Source organism: Vespa velutina, chromosome 11 (assembly GCF_912470025.1).
Source record: "Vespa velutina chromosome 11, iVesVel2.1, whole genome shotgun sequence".
Lineage (NCBI taxonomy): Eukaryota > Metazoa > Arthropoda > Insecta > Hymenoptera > Vespidae > Vespa > Vespa velutina.
The window spans coordinates 2102569-2126161 of NC_062198.1; the positions used below are offsets into that span (position 1 = coordinate 2102569).

Consider the following 23593-nt stretch of genomic DNA (forward strand, 5'->3'; position numbering starts at 1 on the left):
TACTAAGATTTTAAATGCTAAGATATGAAAGAAAATCCTAATATATCAGAAAAGTATAAACCTTATCTTTTTAGATAGGAACTGATTACTACCTTTTCAAGGGATACTTTTTCGACAGAGCAGGAAAAATTAATTGCTAAAAATTCTGATCTACAAATTTTTTAACTTATCATCTAGGACTACGAAATATGACTTTACAAATCTCTTTGTTTTTTTAGCAAATACTCTACTTTATTTTTCTCTTTCAAAAGCAATAACTTTATCGAGACTATTCTTTTATCAATTCAAATTGATTAGATATTTAATTAATAGTGATTTAAAAATATAAACTATACTCTTGGACGCTTTTCTTACAAGCGGGTATTTTAATTATTATAAGAAAATCATGCATCAATTTCGCTTGTAATCCGGAGACTATCGCGAATGTCTTCTTGCTCATTTTTTATTAGAATTCATGAATATTCATTTTTTACTATTTCTGCGCAAGGAAAGTATTTAAAAATGCATTAAAATATTCAAAATTTAAAATAATTATAAACGCGTTTGAACAAAAAGATCCTATCTTCATTTAATAAATAAATCAAAAAATAAGAAAAATATTCACGAGTAAATCTCCGAAGAAATTTACTCGTAGTCATTCAATGTTCTTTTATTAATAATTACAATCAATCATTTGTATCGATTTGGACTTTTCGTCCTCGACATGATTGAATAATTAGAGGGATTTAAAAATTTGTAACCATCAAAGTTGATCAAAAATTTGATTTTGTTGACATTACACGTACACAATAAGTTTAATGCAAAAGAAATTAAAATTATGTTAAGTTTTTCGCGCGTTACCGTCCTTTTTAATGATTAAGTGAATGTAGTCACTTATATTAATTTTTTGTTCTCTGCATATACTATATATTGTTTAAATAATTATAAAATTACCTAAAGGATTAATTTCTAAATTTTCACGTTTAGAAAGAGAGAATGTCGATGTGCACTCGTCGACATTTAATCGATAAAAGAAAATTAACTTGGTAATCGTCAAAGTTAATAAACATATATTACACAAGTCGATATTACACAAGACCAATAACCCCGAGATAAAAATTTTTAAGTATTGGAATTTTAGATTAAAATTATTCTAAGTTCCTCGCATGTTACAATCTTTGTGATATTGGATACGAATTTCATTATTTTTGCCATAAAATCATTTATCCAAAGAGTGATTAAGTAATCTTCTCCATGCAAATGCATTTCTTTGCGTTTGAAATGGTTTAAAAAATCTGAGCATCATCTATTTACGCACACAACAAGCACGTAATCATTATTTCACGGAACATATCTCATTCAACGTGATATGGAAATCAGTAGTGGGGATCGAGCTTCTTTTCTTTTGCCGCAAATTTCGAGAGGCGCCACATACAAAACTTTTTCTTCACGAAAAATGTCGAAAATAGTATTTATTCCAACAATGATAAGCAGCCGTAATTCTTGATCAATTTTGAAAAGATCTCACTTTAAAAAAAAAAAGCTTAATCTAAGACTCTGATTTCATTAATTTTTGAAAAAGCTTTTTATTTGTGCATAAACTATCCTCGAAGAGATATTATTTTTTAATACGATTTTTTTCAAGGAAAGTAAAGCTTCTTTAACGATTCGAAAAAGTGAGGTCCTAAATTAAACCTTCGTCTTTAAAATAAGATTTTGTTCATCAAAATCGATTAAGAATTACGCCTGTTTTCATTATTGGAATAAACCATTATAAAACCAGGGGTGATGGACAGTCTTAAAGAGATATTGTGAATGCGCATATTAGTAATGTATTTTATTGAGTTTAACCAATGAAAATCGTGTATATGATGTGACAGGTATCACTGCTTTATCATTGGTTGGATGTTGTTTTTCCACAAAGCGTTATCAGAATGTCATTTTGTGCATGTAAATCCATGTGATTACGAATTGGGGTGGATAAACTAGCTAAGATGTGTGTATATACATTTATGTTTCATTATTATAAAATTGATAATTTAGAAAGTCTCATTCCTTGATATATTTTGAATTTATAATTTAAATCTCCATCTTTCGGATATAATAAAATGGTATGTTGATGTAATCATGCAGAATGTCATGTATTATGTATTGTTTACTTATTACAGCTTTGCTAATATGGACATTATAAAGAAGTGCACATCTTATGATTTATGTTAAATTTTTTTACGTGTATAGTATAGTTGTTCTTTTTATATCTTTATATGAAGTATATATATATACATATATATATATATTTTGAGAGAAACGTAGAGGTTATGTACTATCCTATTTAAGTGTCAAAGTAAGTACTATATTATATATTATTAACGTAAAACTTCTTATAGTCACTATCTTTTACTTTATTAGTTTAGAATATAATTTTATTAATTATTAATTATTAGTGAATTTTACTCGAAATCATGATAAAAAGTCGTATAATTAGCAATCTTATTATTTATATCATTTATGTTAAAATGTTTTCAGAGTTATCATATATATATATATATATGTATATATATGTATATATATATGCAATTTTAAGAAAATCAGTATATAGTAATATATTTATTCCAATTATAATTTGATTATTTATATAAAAAGTAATAAAGAGAGATAAAAAATGCTATGGCTGAATCAGTAGCACAAGTTGTAGAAGAAGAATTGAATGGAGAAACAGAATCAGAAGCCAGCAGTATTTATCAATGTGGTTCAGTGATTTCAACTGTTCCTGATCGTCATGGTTTTCTTGGAGGTTCACAGTATAGTCCTGAAAGGTGATATTGTAAACCAATAAAAATAACAATAGATTTTAGATAAAGATACGCATTTTTATAGATTTATGTCTATGTGTTTAAATGGATATTATAAATGTTTCAGAAAGGTAACCATACCACCTGATGTTATATTGAGAAGAGAAAGAAAATGGATAAGAATGTTAAATAATTGGAGTCTTTTTATGACTACTAATTATCGAAAAGTCAGAGAAAGATGCAGAAAAGGGATACCACCTTCTGTAAGACTTAGAGCATGGCTTAATCTATGTGGAGGACAATTATTAATGAACGAAAACCCTAATTTATACCAGGAATTAATTAAAAGACCTGGTGATCCAAAATACATAGAAGATATTAAAAAAGATTTACATCGACAATTTCCTCATCATGAAATGTTTGTTGAAAATGCACCTGGACAACAAGAGCTCTTTCAAGTATTGAAAGCATATTCTATTTTGAATGCAAAAGTTGGTTATTGTCAAGCTCAAGCACCTATTGCAGCTTTTTTATTGATGCATATGCCAGCAGTACAAGCATTTTGGTGTCTTGTTGCTATATGTGACAAATATCTTGTTGGTTATTACAGTCAAGGAATGGAAACATTAATACGCGATGGTGATATACTCTTTGCACTTCTGAAGAGAGTTTCACCCGTTGCTTATAAACATCTTGTTAGTTTGATAAGTATATAATAAAAAATATTTTAACATTTTTAAAAGCATAATAATTATTTTGTTCAATTTTTACCATTTCAGAAGAAACAAAAAATGGAACCTATTTTATACATGACCGAATGGTTTCTTTGCGTTTACACTCGAACTTTGCCATGGGAAAGCATTCTACGTGTTTGGGATATGTTCCTTTGCGAAGGAGTTAAAATTATTTTTAAGGTAGGATTGGTATTACTCAAAGGATGTTTGGGTAGAACATCACTTACAAAGCAGTGTCCAACAACATATGAAACTCTCCAAGTTTTAAGAAATCCTCCACAGCACATAGTAGAAGAGGAAGCTTTAGTATATCAGGTAAAACAATTTCTTTTATCATTAAAGTAAAACTATATTTAAATAAATCATTAAAATGTATTTATAATATGATAGATTCAAAGGCTAAATTTAAGCGAAGAAGATTTTGAATATGAGCATCAAAGACAGATTCTTAAAAGAAAAAATAAAGATCAAGCATCCCTCTCTAATGCGAATGGAAATGGTTGAGAAACAAAGAATAATTTTGATCCCAAAGTGTGCCTTCCCGATTCTTTTTATATTGTAAAAAATGTACAATTAAACATTTCATATATGTAATGTTTACAAGAGTACCTACATTGTGCAATAAGTATACAAATAATTTAGATGAAACCTTTACTTTAAATATCGCACAGACATATACATTCCCAAACAGATAGAGTGTATTTAGTTACCCTTGTTTTTTTTTTTATATTATAGTTTAATCTAAGAAAGCACAATATACATATATAAGATGTTGCAGCATGCATTAATATTATATTTCTATATATATACTATCTTATTGATAGTAATAATATAATAACGTGTAAAAAATAAATCCAAAAAAAATGTATTTTTAAATGATATGCAATAATGTTATAAAGTAACAATGTTGCGTTTTTAATTTAAGACTGTTTATCACCTTTCACTCGCAATGTAATCAGCGACTTTAGCGATTGAACAAAATATGAACTAAAAATACAATATGAAGATACTGTCCCCTTCATACATCTATTGAATCAGTATAAGCTAGTCTAGTATACCGCTCTTATACGTAACTAAACAATCGAGTTAATGTGTGAAAGAAATTTTTGTATGTAGTACAAATAGTAGCACATCTGATAAAAGCAATTAAAAACTATATACCAGATTATATTTCTCTGAAGATAAATTGATTGAAAAGTATTTGTTAATTGTGCACATTTTATACTTCTTATTTCTAATTAAACTTATACAAATAGTTAAAGAAAGAAATTTGATGATGAATATCTTGAATTTTGAGATATAATGATGAATATAACTAGAATAGAAAATATAATATTTAACTTGAAAAGCGTAAATAAAAAGAAATAAAAAAAAAAAAAGGAAAAGAAAAAAAAATTCGAATTTTTCAATGCGTTTCTCTAAGAAATTATTTTAGAATTCTACTATATCTAATCTATTTTACGAAATATAATTAAGAATGTAAAATTTATGATGCTTTAATGTTTAGTTAAAATTAGATAAAAAGGATTTAAAAAATGCAGTAAAATATGCACCCATCCGTCCGGTAATACTTCTATTATATAATTTATATTTAAATTTCGATATATTAAAAGTAATATCAACCCAAATTCCACTCCTAGGAAGTTGCTGGTAATTATTCGTTTAATAGATAGCTTTATCTTGTAACAATGGAAGCTTCAGTCATTAATATTTAACACAGCCACTTGTGTTTTCTGTATCTCGAACAATAAAGCGCAATCTTTGGTAGGATTTAAATAGCGCTCGTGATATACGTCGATATGCGCGCATATATTCTCCCTATTTTACCCGCATGAAAAAATGAACCTCCCCGCATCTAATGTAGAAAGATTACAAAACTCTTGTGTAAAAATCTAGATTTCTAGATAATAAAACAACATCTCGATTTACCTAATTTTCATCGATGGATCAGCCCATTGATAATAGATCGATGCATCGACGAGAAATCGAGCGGGAGAACGAAAAAATTAAAAACCTTGGCTTGACATTTTGAAGATCACTCTACCTAAGCAAAATCAAAGTACTTAAATTGAATTCGATTTATTTCTATTGAAAAAAAGGATCTCGCCTGAGAGAAACTAAAAATCTTTAAGCAATTATAAAATTACCAAACACAAAACGTATTAATTGTTTAATATAAAACGTTTGGAAAAATGGAACTCCGATGTTTACTCGTCGGTATGGAAAAGAAGACTGAATCGGTACATGTTAAAGTCAATTAAACGTTCTTTTTATTTTTATTAATATTAAATATAGTCAATGACTTGGAGATAAAAATTTAACTGTATTGAAATATTAAATTAAAATTATTTTATATTCAATGCATACTAGGAATTATGTAATGTTTAAACGAATGTACATTATTGTTTAAATATTAGTTTATTGTACTTCGTGTACATTATACATCGTTTCAATAATTGTAAAATTATTCCAATATTACATATTATTATTTCTAAAATCCATTAGCATAAAATTTAGTATTTGCTTATTTTTACTATAGAATTATCAGTCGAAAGTTCATTTAAATGTCTAAGTAAATTTCGTAGCTTTTCTGTGTGAGCGAAATAGGTTTACTTGTGTTTGGAATGAATAAAAAAATCTGAGTATTAAAAAAATCCTCACTTAAACTTTCATCTTTAAAATGAGACTGTTTCAAAATCATTCAAGAATTATGCCTGTATTCATTGTTGATGTAAACCATTACAAAAACCAGTGATAATAAACAGTCTTAAATATTCTACTACATTCTTGATCTCCCAATATTTTTCTTGTTTCTTAATACGTATATGATTTAATCTGTAAAATAATTCGATGAAATATATTTCAGTCCTCAAATTTATCAATAGCACCCATAACGATATTAGTTAAATAAAGAAAATCGTCTTGAATTCCTCTTGTTGAAAAAATGCTATATTGGTGAAGTTTTGGTAAAAATAGAATTCCCATCATAAATAAAAGAGCTATACTGACGAATGTACTTATGGCTATAAAAAGTGGATTGCTTAATTGTTTTTGAGATGCACCTTCGGCAACGTTATCGATATTATGTGTACTCTGCAAAATATGACAATTATATGAGCCACGTGACATTAAATTAACATAATATAAAATCATTAATAAATAGAAATAAGAGAATACTTTACTTACCATAAAATGGTGTTCATCATTTTTATTCATTTCATTTTCAAATGTTTTTAATGGGAAAAAATAATAATGATGATACGCCGGTTGCCTAATTGGTAATTCAAGATGAGTCTCTACGATTTGAGGTTTCTTGTCAGAAGAAAGAACATTTGACGAGGACGATACACTGACAAATGGTCCTTTTTTCAATGCATTTTTATAGATTGCAGCGAGTTCCGCGAGTAATCTACCATCTTTCAAATTTGCCGCGCTAACTAACGTGGGAGAGCGAATCTGTCAACGATTTGTAAAAAATTTTTATCGTCATTTGTTTGAACACATGTAAGATATTTAAATATTAAAATACCTCGTAATATTGTGGTACATTATCCGATCCGGAATGTTGTAAATCAATTTTTTTATGGGACGAAGTTTTCGAGTTTCGAAAATCGTCATTACGAAATATTTGATCGTATTGTTGCATTTGAGAAAGTTGATTTTGAATTGAGTAGTTTTGATTTTGATTATACTGTTGGAAATTATTGGATGGAAGATTTCCAGTAGATTCAATATATGTATTTGGTATCGTAGGTGAATGAAATTGTTGTAATTCCAACATAACTTTTTGAAGATAATCTGCACTTGATTCAGTTGTTGTTAGTACCCTTGTATTGACATCAACTAATGGCGGTATAATAATGAGCCATAAAAATTCGAATACAATATGTCTCATTTCGTACAATTTTTTGTTATTTTATATTGCCAAACGAAACAGGCTCGTTACGATTAAAAATAAAAATAAAAGATAATACACACATAATCACTGTTAATTAAAAATCGATCGAATACAATGATGGAACGTTAAAATCCTTTGAGATATTTTTTTTCTTTGGTAGTTACTTTTCTTCTTTGTTGAAATAGAATATTTAAAATTAAAGAAAACTTTTTATAATTGATTTTCATTATATATATATATGATCACATATTAGTTACGTATAACATGTTCATCAAGATACTGCTAAGACTAAACTGAAGTGAATTGCTGTCTTATTTGACCAATACATTCCCCACCTGTTTAAGTATTTCAATGGTAATAAGAAAGTTAGATTCTACCGAGTAGTCAATATATGATGACGATAATGATGTATATTTTTATACTAGTTATACACCCATATAATTACATGTGTTATATTAAAAAAAAATAATGAAGGGTTCATGATAACGGAATCACAAATAAGCAAATTCTCTTTGAGAAAATAAGTATATAGATCTGTCATTTTCAATTTTTATTTTTTATAAATATATTTTTAGATACGGTCAACTTGCTAATCGAAATAAGTACATTATGAAGTATTACTTCAGATGATTATCCAATAATACATAACTGTAACTGTCATTTTTTCATTTTGATAAATGTTACCATTCGTACGTGATCATTTTTGCGCGGAAATGACTATTATTAAGAATTTATGATCGACATTTCCCAGGAGGCATAATTATCTTACATTTTCTTCTTTTTAATATACTTATAACACGAATCAAATTTGAAATATTTTTGATGCAGTACGTAAAATCTAATTTTTAATATATTGAACAATAAATTATAATAACACAAATCATTCTTATAAATATTAAATCATATGATACAAATATAATTCGTCATTTGAATTATTTTTCATAAGAAAACTTTTATAAATTTGAGTTTACTTTGAGAAGTTGATAATAATTAAGTATATAATAAAAATTTTATATTAAAAATTTAATTATTTCCACTATTTGAATAAATATATTGAAGTACTGAGAACAAACGATTAATGAAGTCTATAATACATATTCATTTTATCTTCCATATATGTATACATATATATATGAATATACACTAATGTTTATAACAATGAAAATAAAAAATGATAAAAAAAGAACGAAAAAAAATAAAAATAAATAAAAGACGAGTCATTTTATACAGAAGGGTCATCGTGTAGAGTAAGCAACCGTTTTATAACGTATTCCGTAATGCTGGAATGGAGGAATAAACAAGCGTTCCCGGAATTGCGGTTCGGTGAATGGCAATTACATATAGGAGCCGTTAGATGTTAGATGACAGCCTTCGTGTCTGTTACCTCCGTCGTCGTCATTATTAAAGAAGAATAATTCTTATAAGGAAGGTATTATGGGAAGTAGTTTGATTGTTGTAACACATATATGGCAAAATAGAAAAAAAAAGAGAGAGAGAGAGAGAGGGAAATAGAAATACCTTGTTACTGTACTGTTGTGTATTTTCTTTTACATCAAAGTGTACGATATCGTTTTACAATCTTTTCATACAAAAAGTGATTCGATGATCAGGGTCAATATTTAGTCCTGTTCCCCTCGTACATACATTGTTCATCGATAGGCGTACGATCGTCAATATTATTACATTTAATTTATAGATACAGATCTCTATTCGTGGTATAAACTATGCTTTTTTTTTCCTGTTAGGTTGAATATCATACAAAATCTAATATTATACGCAATTAATATTAATCCTTCATTATACACGAATATGATATTAATGCAATACGTAATATTTATTATATTATATAATTATTATTATTATAATTATTATCTTGTTAAATTTATTAATCTTATAGCTTAAGGAGTTACTTTACAAACAATATAACTCATGGTTAGTCAACGCACACGGAGACGGCAGTAATAGGCCCCCCCAATAATAGGCAAAAATAAGATCCAACGTTACAAATGTTCTTTCTTTCTTTACACGAATGACGATCCATGTTTATTCATGGGTCAATAATGATCGATATATCATCGGTGTAATTTTCTTGTGCCCCGCTATTTTTAAAAGAGAGATTCATAAACTCTCTAATAATATTAAATCGAATACTTAATAAAAAATGACTGAGTGCGAACGATTTTTTAAAAAAGATCATATTCTTTAATTATCCTTATTATTACTATTATTGTTATTATTATTATTATTATTATTATTATTATTATTATTATTAATTTTTTCTTGTAATAATTTTGTTCCAAGATCTTTTTTGTATTTTGAGATTATTTTGAAAATTTCGACAATTAATCGTTTAATAAGTATGCTGAAAATATTTTAATGTTATTTCAAACGATCGATAAAAACACGATATTATCACGCATACTTGCGAGGAAATATTATATTTAAAAAGTGATCGTGAGAATATTCGCTGAGTACTTATATAATAAATGAAAATATGATATTATTCGCAATACTAAAGATCGGTAATTTTCTCATTTGTTCTTTTTTTCCTTTCTTTTTAATCTTTCTTGAAACTCATTATTTTTTTTCTCGTATGAAATATCACAGGAATGTGTGTACTTGTATGCACCTGAAATCGTCTTTCACATTACTGGAAAACGCATAAGAAGTTTTAGCGGTTAATTAAAGCACGATTCCATGGAAATCGTTTTCCCCTTTCGTTCGTTATATATTATGTCATTAAAATATTTAATTACATTTATAACTACAATATATATTCAATCCAGTTATATTAATAATTACGAAGTCACCGAGAGTATTAACTAATTAATGAATTATTATTTTTAATAACACTAGCACCTATCAGATTTTAAATAATATTGAGAACCCATAATATAAACATTGTGTATGTGTATGTTTCTATATGTGTGAACAAAACGATGAATTAGCTAATTAATACGTTAATATAGGAAATTATAATGATATAACTTTTTTTTTTTTTTTTTTTTTTTTTTTTTTTTTTTTTTCTTTTAAATTGTGTCATTATTATTATTATAAATTATGGGCAATTGTGGATAATTATATGAAAAACAATCATTAGAAACGTTCTTCTTCTTACCTGAAAAAATATGATGTGGATGGCTTAATTTGAAAATTGTTAAAGATAAAATGATGTTTACGATATACTAAACCGCCGTCTCCTTTTTTTTTTTCTTGTTTTCAATTCTTATAAATCGTCTAACATACAACAGGCATCACGCATACACGACACGTTCTTTCATCACTCGTGTTACACCCTTTTTAGGATTATATTGTGCAATTGCACATTCACGTATCTATTTAAGAAATGAAAACAAGATTACAATAAGCAAGTTACTATTTATTTGATACTCATTAAGACGCTGTACTATCAAGCTTTCATCGGCAATGATCTTAACAAAAGTTAGAATATATATATATATATATATATATATATTTTTTTTTTTTTTTGAATCTAGAGATTAGAGTTATTCATTATTCAATGCGACCAATAAATGAAGTTGAAATATTTACGGATATATATTATTAGTTTTAAAGAATCAATTATTAAAGTACCATTTTAAATTTATTAACACGTATAAAACATGATAATAAAATATATAAGTATATAAAAAAAAAAAAAAAAGAAAAATGTGGCGCTAGCGATGATAGATCTTTATAGTGAAATACGTGATTATGTCAATATTTGAAAAACTTAAAATTAAATGATTAACCGAATATAATAATGAAATTGTATGAATGTCTTTTTAATGAATAAAATTAAGAAGTTAATCGACAGATAAATTTTTTGTTCTTTTTTCTCTTTCTAACTTTATACAGTATATCGGTTAAAGATATTTTTTATCGTTGACTTTACAACACGAGTTTCTCATCGATCTTTTCTTCGAGAATTTACATTTCGTATCTAAAATGTAAAAACGGTTCCTCTGTTCAAATTTACCACGCTCGTTTACACTAGATATATTCGAACTATTGAAACGAACCATTATCACACCTATTCATTGATACGATAGCAACAACGATAAATGACGGTAACAATATAAATACAGATATACGTGTACAGGAATACTTATCATTTACATAGGTTTGGTTTCTTAATTCGTCAACGACGTGTTTCCGTGTGTATTAACGAATTTACGAATAATTTTCAATAATCGATTTCTCGAACTCGTATTTGACGGATTAAAAAACAAGATCTTAAAAATGCTAAAAATGATAATAAAATTAGACGAAATGTATACTAGCAAATTACTTGTATAGAATCGATTATTATAATTAGTTCGCTATAATGAAGATATTTATTTGTCGTAGAATGGAATGAAAGTTAATATGAAAAGGAAAGAAAAAAATAAGCTTTGCTGATATATATATATATATATATATGTATATATATATATGTATGTATATATATATATATACATGTATGTATATATATATTATATATAATATATATATATATATATATATGTATATATATTATATATATATATATATAAACGCGATGAGAGAAATTTAATTAAACGTGATTGTCTCCTGCCGTAAAAGCATGATTTAGCAACGCACGTCTTGGTGCTAAATTTGACTAGAAATGAACGAACGTGCCAACAAATAAAACATATTCTTTCTTTTTTTCATCCTCACGCTTAAATTTTTCTTTCTTTTCTTATTTATGTCAATCTTGTTAATTTAACTCTAAACAGTGCATTGAAAAATGCACACTGATAAAGGGGTATCGCGTACATAGGATATTCCTAATTTCTGATGTATGAAGCGTAAAAAAACTCATCCTTCACATTATTACACAACTGTATGTAAATATTATACGAACTACGTACTTTAATCGCGTATTTTGGGATGAATAAAAGTATCAGTCTTTCTTTAGAAAAAAGTGCATGTGAGTCGCACGTACCATTACGCATATATGTATGATATATATGTTTCCAGAGATAAACATATTCACATTTGTGTGTATCTATGTGTATGTGTGTGTACAATTATGATAATACTAAATGTGGTAATAAATCATAAACTTTTATAACATACTCTTTTCTGGTCAAATAACGCATTAATAACATAAAGCATTAAAGTTAGCGAAAAATAATACATATAAACATTAGCCTTCCTTTCAATTATTCCTTCACATTTTTTATAAGCACTTCATTTTTTCATTAATACTCCTGCTGACTCACCATAAAATCTTTATCAATATGCATAATTTATTTTTATTTTCAATTATGATATATATATATAATATCGGACTTTGAAACAGAAATACAATAAATATAGTAATATATAAAAATAATGATAATAATTAATTTATGATGTATATTCGCGTTATAAAGATGCATATTTGATGAATATCAATCTATCACTGGTTATTATTTCATTCTTGATGATATTGAACTTATTTTAACAAAAAAAAATTCCTTTTTTAATTATTAATTAAATTAATTAATATAATTATTCTCACGTATACTTGCTTCCAACATAATAATTTATATCTTAGTAAACAGAGTCAGGAAGAGCATTAATTATGTCATTGATTTTTTATCAATGTGAAATTACATATAATCTTATAATAAAATATAACAAGTAGAAGTATACGAAAAGAAAAAAAAAACTGTTCTAATACTTCGTTATTATATATCTTGCATTTTTTTTTATCGGTGGTAAATATATACCTTCGTATGTTATTTATTTATTATGGCATTAAATGAATACTTTAAACTTTGCAATATTACTTAAAAAGAAATGACAACAAGATCATTATTTCCATTTTATAAAATTTAGTTCTTTAGAACAGTTTAATGATCATGTGATTAATATGAACGTAATACTACAAATGATCATGAATATATGATAGCTTTATATTAATAACCAACCATTGATCGATATCACTGATAGCCCGTGTTTTTAATTGTGCATTTAATATTATCCTACTTGTTTAGGAATATACAATATTGGCCATTCGTTAAAAGATAATGTTTGCAAAAATTTCTCTAGTACCTAAACTGAGAATATAATATGCAAAATTCCATGTTCATATTTATGGAACTTGAATTATCTTATGCACAAATTTATGTTCAATATTATATTATGTTTGTTCATTAATATTTCTGCAGATGTTCTTTGGTTGGTTGAATATATGTTTATCTCAACTCTTATAAACCTTCAAACACTTGTTTGCAAAAAATTTGCATAGAGTTTGCATATCCTGTCAACAAACATGATAAGTGAAATGCTATAACTTGTTCCAACTTACGTTTGTCGATATTATGAGACTGATTCTCCATCAGCAAGATTGTGAAGATCTGAATAATTTACAATAGCACGATATAAGAATTCATATTGAGCCTGAAACATATGACATATAATAAATTATTTAATAATTCTATGAATACCTAACTAACGAATCATAATCTTATTAAAAAGTTAAACTTACAAAAGTACTGATCATGCCATGCCGCTGAGAACGGAGTTTTTTTGTTGTTGTAAAAATATCTACACGTTTCTCAGTTTGTAGTTGTTGCACTAATATGCTCAATGCCACAAACATCGAACTTCTATCCGAACCATAACTGCAATGTACTACTAACGAGCCACTTGACTCCGTTTGATTTACAAGTTCAATTAGACCTCGTGTTACTTCAGGTACTTCACCCTCTACTGTGGGCCATCCATGATACTGATATTGTGTTACAACTACACTTTCATCTGTCTTTGTATTAGATACACAGAACTCTCGTCGGGTGTAATAAGGACAGCTCTCGCTTTGAATGTATCGTACTCTAATATGATCATAAGTAGTTTCATCATCGGGCCAATATCGTGGACATTTTCGTGGTCCTTCATTTAACTATAATAATTTTACTTTTTGTATAAATGCTTTACTTTTCTGTGTTAATTTCATTTTTTCTACTTTCGAATTATTATATTTTATTCTAAAGAAACTACATTATTCATAATACATTTTTTAAATGTATTAAGTTGTTAATTGTATTAAGTTGGGGTCACTGTAATTTTATTTATCACCCAACTCTAACTTCATTTAATCGTCAAATTCATTTTATTGCGTACGCAATGATAATTTACGCAATATTTTCAACATATATAAAGTAAATTATTTACAAAGAAGAAAAGAACTAAATAATGGTTATGTAATTCATTAAAATTTATAAATATAGTTACTTACGTCAGATAACATAACTATTGTAGATATACATTGTTCTGAAATCATTCTCCAAAAATCAGCTATAGTAGTTTCCAATGGATCTTGTGTGATAACGAATGATTCAAAATTATCATAACCTTCAATAAATGAGGCATTTATATATGTTGAATGTTCTCTGCCTGGTACAGGTGTAAGTATTACACGATTTCTGTCATATGGTATCACTAATTCGCTTCTATTCTTTGCTCTATTTTCTTCACCTCCTCCAACAGAGAAAGATTTTCTATCTTCTAATAAAGAACTAATTTTCTGTAAAAATTAAAATTAGAAAACTTATCGATGATACAGTAAGAACAATATTTCTTCTCTTTAGAAATAAATATTCTTTTACTTACATCATATTCCTCTTCCATTCGACATTTTTCTTTACCATTATCTCTCTGTCTTAAACGTGTAACAGTCGCTTTTAATTGGGATGCTGGAATTTCCGTATCACCATATTGTGCCATTTCCATTAATGCACGATAAATAAAGATATACTGTTTTAAAGATTGCACCAAAAAGTTTCGTTGATGTCTTAAATCACATACTGTATTAAAAATAGATACTTGACCCTCTTCTGTTAATTGCTGTAATAAAGAATCTAAGGCGACTAACGTTCCCGTTCTACCAACACCTGCACTACAGTGTACCAATATTGGTCCTTTTTCTAAGGAATATGCTTCATTTACTCTTTTGATAAATCTTAATATTGCATGAGGGTGTTCTGGCGCCATAAAATCTTTCCACACAAGGAAATGATATTGTACTATAGTACGAGCGTCTCGTTCTCCAAGACGTGTCATTTTTAATTCGCGTACAACGTAATCAGAATACGCTCTTTCACGAATATGTTCAACAGTTATATCTCCAAAGTTTTTTGTTTCACTCTTGTCGGGCCAATATTTTGCACACTTTGTTTTAGAATATTCCTCCAAATTAGTTAACATAAGAATTAATTCTAAATGTTGTTCCCAAATCATTCTCCAATAATCGCATACTGTATTTTCCATAGGACCTTGTGCACATATGAACTTTTTGCGTTCTTTATAACCAAGAACAAAGTTTGCATTAATATAATCTGATCCATAAATACCATCTATTTGTGCAAGTCGTACTCTAGTTTGATCATAACATTTAATATCTGGATAACGATTTTTGTATAAATTTTCTCTAGCCTCAGAAGCACGCGTAGTACGATCTGTAAACCTATCAGGCAATAATTCAAATTCATGTTGAAAGCCATAATCAGAATCTCTATGACGCTGAAGATATGCTTGCAACAATTCATTCTTTGGAATTGGTGGCATATCAGGTGGACTTGCAGCTACAAGCTGATGCCTCCCACGAAGACTTCGACAAAGATACCTATAATGAAAATTCAAAATAAATCGTATATAATTAGAAAATTAAGTTAATAATTTGATTAGTAATATATTTAATTAATAGAAATAAAATATTTAATTAATGATTAAAATTATTCTAAAAATGGTTATGCATTCACCTGAAACTATTCCTTAAAGTTATAATTTCTTCTCCCCTTTGCTGTGCACGTTTAGTATATTTATGTAATATGCAAAGTGCAATAAGCGGGATCATAATGATCACTAATAGAACAATAGAAATTTGTAATATTGTTTCAAGCATAGTTACTTCATCAGCTGTTATACTTCGTAGATCTTTTCCTCCATAAAGAGGATTAAAATAACCACTATAAGCAGGTAGAAATCGATCCTCATTACTACTGAAAACTATAAAAAAAAAAAAAAAAAAAAAAAAGAAAAAAAGAAAAGTAATATAAACAAGATGCCATTGACATTAATGGTAAGCAAGAAAATTTATACCAACCAATAACTTCTATAAAGCCAGTATAATTTGATCTATCATCCAAAAAACCATCCTGTATTGGAGGTGCTGATGACTCCGAAGACTTTTCATTAAAAATCGTTTTAGAATTTGATGTATCTTCTCTTTTTTTACGTGCTGTTGATTCTGTACTATTCTTGATAATTGTAGTTGGAGTTGTTGATTCTATTTTTTGATCAATGATAGTTGATTTGGTTTTAGGACTTATGGAAGTTGTTGTTGGTACTGTACTGAATATAGTTGTAGTTGTTCCATTAATTGTTGGTATTGGAGGTTCGGTTTCAGGAACAAAGTGTAATACCGACGGTGGTCCTTTAGCTCGAAGACCAATACATCGATTACATTGAACACTACCATTAGAAGATATTCCATCGCCGAGAAAAATTTCAGACATTAATTGATCACTGTCAAATGCCTCTGCAGCATATGCAGCACCTGTTGGAGAACTATGGGCATAACTATAGGAATATACGTTTATTTCCTCAGGTGGTGGTAAATCAGAAACAGACGTTTGTGGTGCTAATTTCACTAAGAATACTCGATAACAACATATCGGGCCATTTCTTTCAGAAATACGTGGTAAATATAATTTAAATAATTGTCTACCCTCATTTTCAATTTTTCTCCATGTTCTCATATTTAAACTGTCTCTATCAGGGATGGTAGCTGGAGTAGTGCAATTACCAATTGCATCTTTTCCTGGAGAACGAGACCTAGTCACACCATGTATATGTACCTTTTAACAAAATAGCTAATTTTAATATTATCATTCATGAAATCTTGTACTAAAAAATTAACGACAGGTAATAATTATAATTTGTGATTTACAATCTTATCATATATAAAATTATGAATTTATTAGAATACAAATTTCTTTTGTAAAGAAAAAGAATTTAAAAAATACCGTATAGTTTGTGTTTGCTGGTATTTGGCCATATCTAACACTATTCTTGTTTGAAATACTCTTAACTGGTAAAGACCATTTGTCTATATCTAACCGGCCCATATCATTTTTAAATTTTGATATGCCACTTAATTGTAGATTATATCGAGTTATAATACCATTTGATTTCTCTGGTGTCTTCCAAGAAATAGAAATAAAATTGGAACTGCTTATGTTATCATATTGACACGTAACTACCAAATTTTTTGGTGGACTAGACACTGTAATGAAGAATATTTCAATTCATTAAAATTCACAAATCTATAATGAATACAATATTTAATTTTATTTAATAATACCTCCATCTAATGTTGTGCCATTCACCTCAGTACTCCAATTACCACACTGTTTTGTATATTCACTGCAAGCTGCGATTTTAAATTTGTAAGTAGTAGCTGGATCAAGATCTACAAATGCATATACAGTAAACTGCTGTGCTGGATAAACTGCCTGTCGTTTTTGATCTGCGTGAGTTGCCATTAAATTATAAAAATGTACATGCTCTTTCAGATGTGGTGGTGGTACAGTCCATGCTATAGTAATAGAATTTTCAGTGACACCATTAACAGAAACTTTTGGTATAAACACTGGATCTATAAAATAAATGTTGTATGATCCATAATTATTATTATATGTTTGAATTTTATAATAACCAGCCAGATCATAACTATACTTTATTGAAATACCTTTTTCAAGCGTAGTTACCCAATGTGGATAAAATTGTATATGAGATGAACCAGCAGCATTATCAGCACTAATTCCAATTTTATATGCTGTGCCATTTTCAAAATGTTTCAAAACGTAACTTGAAATACCTCCACCAATTTGTTCTTTATAATACAGAAATTGATCTGTTCCATTCTTCATAAGTCTAATTAAATAATTTGTAATTGGTTCATTACCATCATCTACTGTCCAATTTAAAAAGATACTTCCAGCACCAACAGCTTTTATAAAATCAATGTTAATTTTTGGCACATCGATTACAAAAAGATGTCTGTAGGCACTTATTATGCCATTATTATCTTGTGCTTTACAGATATATGTACCATTATCTTTACGGGAGGGACTTTTAAATTCTAACGTCATTATTACATAAGTTTCATTTACATGCGTGACAGTCGAATGATTTTTCAAACTTTCACTGGTCTTAGTATCATTACCCTTTAACCAACTGAAATTTGAGAGTGGATAGCCAAATACATGACAAGTTAAGTTAGCTGATTCTGATACATTTGTCCTGACATCTTTATCCGATGTTATTTTACCAGGTTCTAAAATTTATAAAATCATTTTGATCATATATATTTTAGACTAACATAATTGATTATTTATCGATTTGAAAATGATAATCACCTATAACCCTAATATGAATCTCTTTCTCAAGAAGTTCTCCTTCAATAGTTCGAGCCATACATTTGTAATCACCCGTATCATTCCTACTTGCTTTTTTTATATCAAATCGTCCAGCATGTTCAAAATCTTTAATTGTGGTAAGATTGTTCCCTTTGGTAGTCCACCAAACTTGGCCAGGCACATTGAGTTTACATGTTAAAGAAGGTGTACTGCCTGCTTCAATTCCATCTATATCTTGAGATGTTGTTATCTCTAATGTAGCAATTTTTTCATTCTTTTGCCAAATATTTTCTGTCTTGTCTGTTTCTAGGAATAAAATATTTTATTCGAAATAGATTCCTATCTTTTGTTCAATTTAAGTCTTTCAAACGTGATAATTATATATAAATAAATCTGTTAAATCTTGATTATAATGATAATAAAAATATTCCAAGTATGAATAATATTGACAATATTGAAAAATACATGTCAAATTTGTAGACGCAATACTGATGCATAGATATGGTAATATACATATGCTTTTCTATTTATACTTTTTCTTTCAATATATATAACTTATAAAGAACCTTTAATAATTCTATTGTTCTTATGCAAAATAATAAGAAAAAATAAAAAAAAAATATATATATATATATAAATAATAAATATTTATTATTTATATCCTATCTATAAATTATTGAGAAAGGATAAAAATAAAATAAAGTAAAATAAAATAAAATAAAATAAAATAAAATAAAATAAAATAAAAAATAAGGAATAGTTTAATAATCTCATATAAAAATTATATAAAGACCATACATTTTGTATATAATTGGATAATTGTCATCGTTTATCGTCATTAATTAAATCCATTTATAAGAATATCTAATCCCGCTCATGTTAATATATAATTGATCGCAAGATCAATGATTATTTTTTCTAATTGGGAACCAAGTATAAAGACATTCTTTTTTATGTAATTGTACAATATCAAGAGAAAAAAAGAAACATGTTTAAATAATAACATATTATTTCAATTATCGGTTAATTTGTGTAATAATACACAGTGAAACATCGGTGATAATAGAAAACAGTGGGATATCATTTGGCGCCTATGATAATATGTGTTACGCCTTCTTACTATTTTCGAGACAATATATAATATATACATACCCCCGTCATCGAGGCCAGCAGAAACTAATACAAGACAGCAGAGAATTAATAAAGAAGTTTTCGACATCGGTAGACCGTTTTGAAGAAACATGGCGTCGTGACAGCCGGGTGTAAGCGTTATATCTTCTGGCCCTTTTACCACTTCCTACCGTCTTCATGCGCAATCCAAATCCCTCTCAGAAACCCATATCGCCTTTCTATGATATCACCTCTTCGCACGTATTATAATTTACTTCACTCTACCATTCTACACCGCGCACTTCCGTGCGTTAACGCACATTTCAGATATTCCTATCCACTTTGGAAATCTGACTTTGTAACAGTGCTTAGTGAAACTGAATCATATTATTATAGAACATAACGTAGGACTTTCCTACGAGCCACTACATGCAACTATATAAACTGTATCTTCCAACGCGCATTACTATGCGTACAGAGCACTCTATAGGAATCTACGTTTAAAGCCATACTATTATATCGGTCGGTAAAGAAGATAAACGTATGTATCATTTTATACATTACCTTCTTTTCCGTGAATTTTTAACGTAATTCGTAAGTGCTTCGTGATATTGTAGAAAACGTATACGTGAGGTATTGCATATTGATTTCACAAATAAATAATATACACAAGACAATATTTTGAAACTATGAGATAAAAACTTTTTTATATTATTATAATTAAATCATCTCATAAAAATTGATAACTAAAGAATTATCTTTTTATGTTTGTATTATAGAGAATATATATTATTTTTCTAATAATACTGTTCGAAAAGGTTTCGGTTGACAATGGCCGAACTTCTTTTGGATTCAAATATTCGTGGATGGGTATTTCTACCCATAGTCGTCATTACATTTCTAGTAGGAATTATTCGACATTATGTTTCTATATTATTGGCTTCGCAGAAAAAAGTGGAAGTCCATCAAGTACAAGACAGGTGAGTATTAAATTAGTACATTAATAATTCTCTGAAATATTACTAATATTCTTTTTTATTGTATCTAGTCAAGTGATGATACGATCTAGACTTCTTAGAGAAAATGGTCAGTATATTCCTAAATTTGCATTTATAATGAGACGACATTTCTTCAATAACGAAGAAACAGGATACTTTAAGACACAAAAACGTGCACCTGTATCGCAAAATCCAATGACTGATCCTAACATGATGACAGATATGTTAAAAGGAAATGTAACAAATGTTTTGCCAATGGTCCTTATAGGTGGTTGGATAAATTGGATGTTCTCTGGATTTGTTACAAGTACATATATAATATAACTTAGTAAAAATATTGTATTTTTTTTCCTAACACTATTATTCTTTTTCAGCTAAAGTCCCATTTCCTTTAACATTAAGATTTAAACCAATGTTACAACGAGGCATAGAATTAGTCACTTTAGATGCTGCATGGGTTTCTTCTGCATCTTGGTACTTCTTAAATGTATTTGGATTACGTTCTATCTATACTCTTGTACTTGGTGAAAATAATGCTGCCGATACATCTAGACTTTTACAAGATCAAGTGTCGGGTGCAGCAATGTCGATGCCACCAGATCCAAAAGCAGCTTTTAAATCTGAATGGGAAGCTTTAGAAATATGTGAACATAATTGGGCATTACAAGGAGTAGATACAGATCTTACAGGACCTCATAGTAGGCTAGATACAAGTGATAGTATATATCATCAAAATAAAACTTAATATTCTACTAGGCTAAAAATAAATGTTTTCATAAAAAATATAGTATATTCTGATGAAATACTGTGAAAAGTTCAACATGTTTCTAAAAACATTAAATTAACGATTTATATCACATAATTAATATAATATGAATAATTTATAGTAATTTAAAAGCATTGTAGTAAATTCTATTATATCCAGTATAAATATCTACCTATCATTTAAATAAATCATTTTAAATACCAAAGCAATTTATAATAAAAATCACGATTTTTGACATCTTATTAATGAATATAAATCTGTTCGACGATGTTGTTCACATGGCATATTTTTCCGAATTTTGGCTAATAAATCTAAATCTATTTCTGCTACAGCTACACCAATTTTCTCAGCACATTGTGCCAGAATTGTTCCCCATGGATCAATGATCTATTTAAGTACATAAATAGAAAATATTTATAAACAATTGATTATGAAAATTAATACAGATTAAAACAATTTATATATATAAAATTTTACCATAGAATGTCCCCAACTCATACGTTTCTTATTATGAGCTCCTGTTTGTGCTGCAGCAATTACATAACATTGTGTTTCTATAGCTCTTGCACGTAATATTATTTCCCAATGTGCAGCACCAGTTTGATACGTGAATGCTGAAGGATAAGTTAGAATTTGTGCTCCCATATTCTTTAGAAGTAGAGATTGTTCAGCAAAACGCATGTCATAACACTAATCATTTTGTCAAGTAATATTATATACATTTATTAGAAGAAAAATCAAAAAGGATACAATGCTTAAAGCCAAATTGCCAATTGGTGTACAAATAGGTGGTACTATATCATCTCCTTTCACAACATAATCTGATTCCATTAAACGTACGCCTGTTTCCTTATTATCCATATCAAATAAATGTATTTTACGATATTTGGATACTAAATTGCCTTCATTGTCAATTAAAATATGTGTATTAGAGACTTTTTCTTTATCATCAGGTAACTAAAAGTGATTTTATATTAAGTTGAATAAGTTACATAACAATGCTAAATAAGAAAATTTTTTATTAAAAAATTAATTATATTACTGCTTCATGAATACCACCCAATGATAACCAAATATTATTTTGGACGGCAAGTTTCTTATAACAATTAACAGTTGGGCCATTTAAAGGTTCTGCAAATTCAATTATTTCTTTTTTATTTTCAGCCATATAATCGCATGCCTCTGGAAAAAATGCTATCTATAATAGAAAGAAGAAAGAAATTTTTAAATATTATTTGTCAGTTCTCATATATTGAATTTTAAGTAAATAAATTATTTGTTCTCTTACACAAGCATTTCTTTGCTTAGCTTCATGAATTAATTGGGAAACTACTTCTAAATTTTTTTGCTTATCATTTATAGATCTCATTTGACAAATAGCAACATATTTGTGTGTCATTGTAGAAATAAGTCTTCTTATTTCTTTCCTAATAAAAATATTTAATGAAGTTAGACTTTAGAATGAAATTTATGCGTAATATATATATATAATTTTTATTTTACAAATTGATCTAAATTATTAAATATCTGATATGAAAAATATCTATGATCTGATTATGATAATGTATTATAAAAATGTTAAAATACATTTAAGAATATTATATTTAAAATGGTCAATCTATTCCATTTATTTTAAAAATTACATACGTAAACATAAGATGTGGCATAGACATGACAATCATAACTAATTCGTATATTGTCGTATACGATTTTATATGTACTCAAATGTAAAGTCAGAAGTTCGAAACTGAATCATAATTTACTAAATACTATTAACGCTATCTAGCTTATATATAGGTTATTAATAATGTTTTTAATTTAATTATATTTAAAGTATTACTAATACAGATAATTAATTTAATGAATTATATTCATTTTCAAAAAAATTATAAAAGAAAATTA

General features: G+C 27.7%; 5 protein-coding genes across 6 annotated transcripts; 2 read left to right on the top strand and 3 right to left on the bottom strand.

Annotated features, from left to right (window-relative positions):
• The first annotated feature begins 1895 nt into the window (after positions 1 to 1895).
• LOC124952910 (TBC1 domain family member whacked) lies at positions 1896 to 6287 on the top strand. The gene is made up of 5 exons (XM_047503518.1): positions 1896 to 2323; positions 2623 to 2795; positions 2899 to 3466; positions 3551 to 3820; positions 3896 to 6287. Exons 2-5 carry the CDS (start codon positions 2647 to 2649, stop codon positions 4007 to 4009), a joined length of 1101 nt encoding a protein of 366 aa, XP_047359474.1. The 5' UTR covers positions 1896 to 2323; positions 2623 to 2646; the 3' UTR covers positions 4010 to 6287.
• LOC124952911 lies at positions 5817 to 7754 on the bottom strand. Its single transcript, XM_047503519.1, has 3 exons — positions 7035 to 7754; positions 6692 to 6961; positions 5817 to 6598 (listed from the first exon to the last, which is right to left on the bottom strand). The coding sequence occupies exons 1-3, from the start codon at positions 7398 to 7400 to the stop codon at positions 6368 to 6370; spliced, it is 867 nt and encodes a 288-aa protein (XP_047359475.1). The 5' UTR covers positions 7401 to 7754; the 3' UTR covers positions 5817 to 6367.
• A 4500-nt stretch (positions 7755 to 12254) lies between these two features.
• On the bottom strand, positions 12255 to 20388 carry LOC124952934 (tyrosine-protein phosphatase 69D). Its single transcript, XM_047503581.1, has 11 exons — positions 19970 to 20388; positions 18818 to 19123; positions 18148 to 18735; positions 17761 to 18054; positions 17423 to 17682; positions 16501 to 17254; positions 16157 to 16403; positions 15009 to 16020; positions 14635 to 14922; positions 13885 to 14298; positions 12255 to 13796 (listed from the first exon to the last, which is right to left on the bottom strand). The coding sequence occupies exons 1-11, from the start codon at positions 20058 to 20060 to the stop codon at positions 13716 to 13718; spliced, it is 4335 nt and encodes a 1444-aa protein (XP_047359537.1). The 5' UTR covers positions 20061 to 20388; the 3' UTR covers positions 12255 to 13715.
• LOC124952938 (ER membrane protein complex subunit 3) lies at positions 20081 to 21933 on the top strand. 2 transcript variants are annotated; one of them, XM_047503601.1, is made up of 4 exons: positions 20081 to 20468; positions 20707 to 20907; positions 20976 to 21232; positions 21300 to 21933. In XM_047503601.1, the coding sequence occupies exons 2-4, from the start codon at positions 20759 to 20761 to the stop codon at positions 21668 to 21670; spliced, it is 777 nt and encodes a 258-aa protein (XP_047359557.1). In that variant the 5' UTR covers positions 20081 to 20468; positions 20707 to 20758; the 3' UTR covers positions 21671 to 21933. The 2 variants fall into 2 exon arrangements, with proteins under 2 accessions (XP_047359557.1, XP_047359556.1); XM_047503600.1 differs by having other exon boundaries at positions 20082 to 20560.
• Positions 21694 to 23483, bottom strand: LOC124952937 (nitrilase and fragile histidine triad fusion protein NitFhit). The gene is made up of 6 exons (XM_047503599.1): positions 23339 to 23483; positions 22980 to 23118; positions 22734 to 22889; positions 22442 to 22648; positions 22169 to 22381; positions 21694 to 22078 (listed from the first exon to the last, which is right to left on the bottom strand). Exons 1-6 carry the CDS (start codon positions 23371 to 23373, stop codon positions 21914 to 21916), a joined length of 915 nt encoding a protein of 304 aa, XP_047359555.1. The 5' UTR covers positions 23374 to 23483; the 3' UTR covers positions 21694 to 21913.
• Positions 23484 to 23593: the final 110 nt, after the last annotated feature.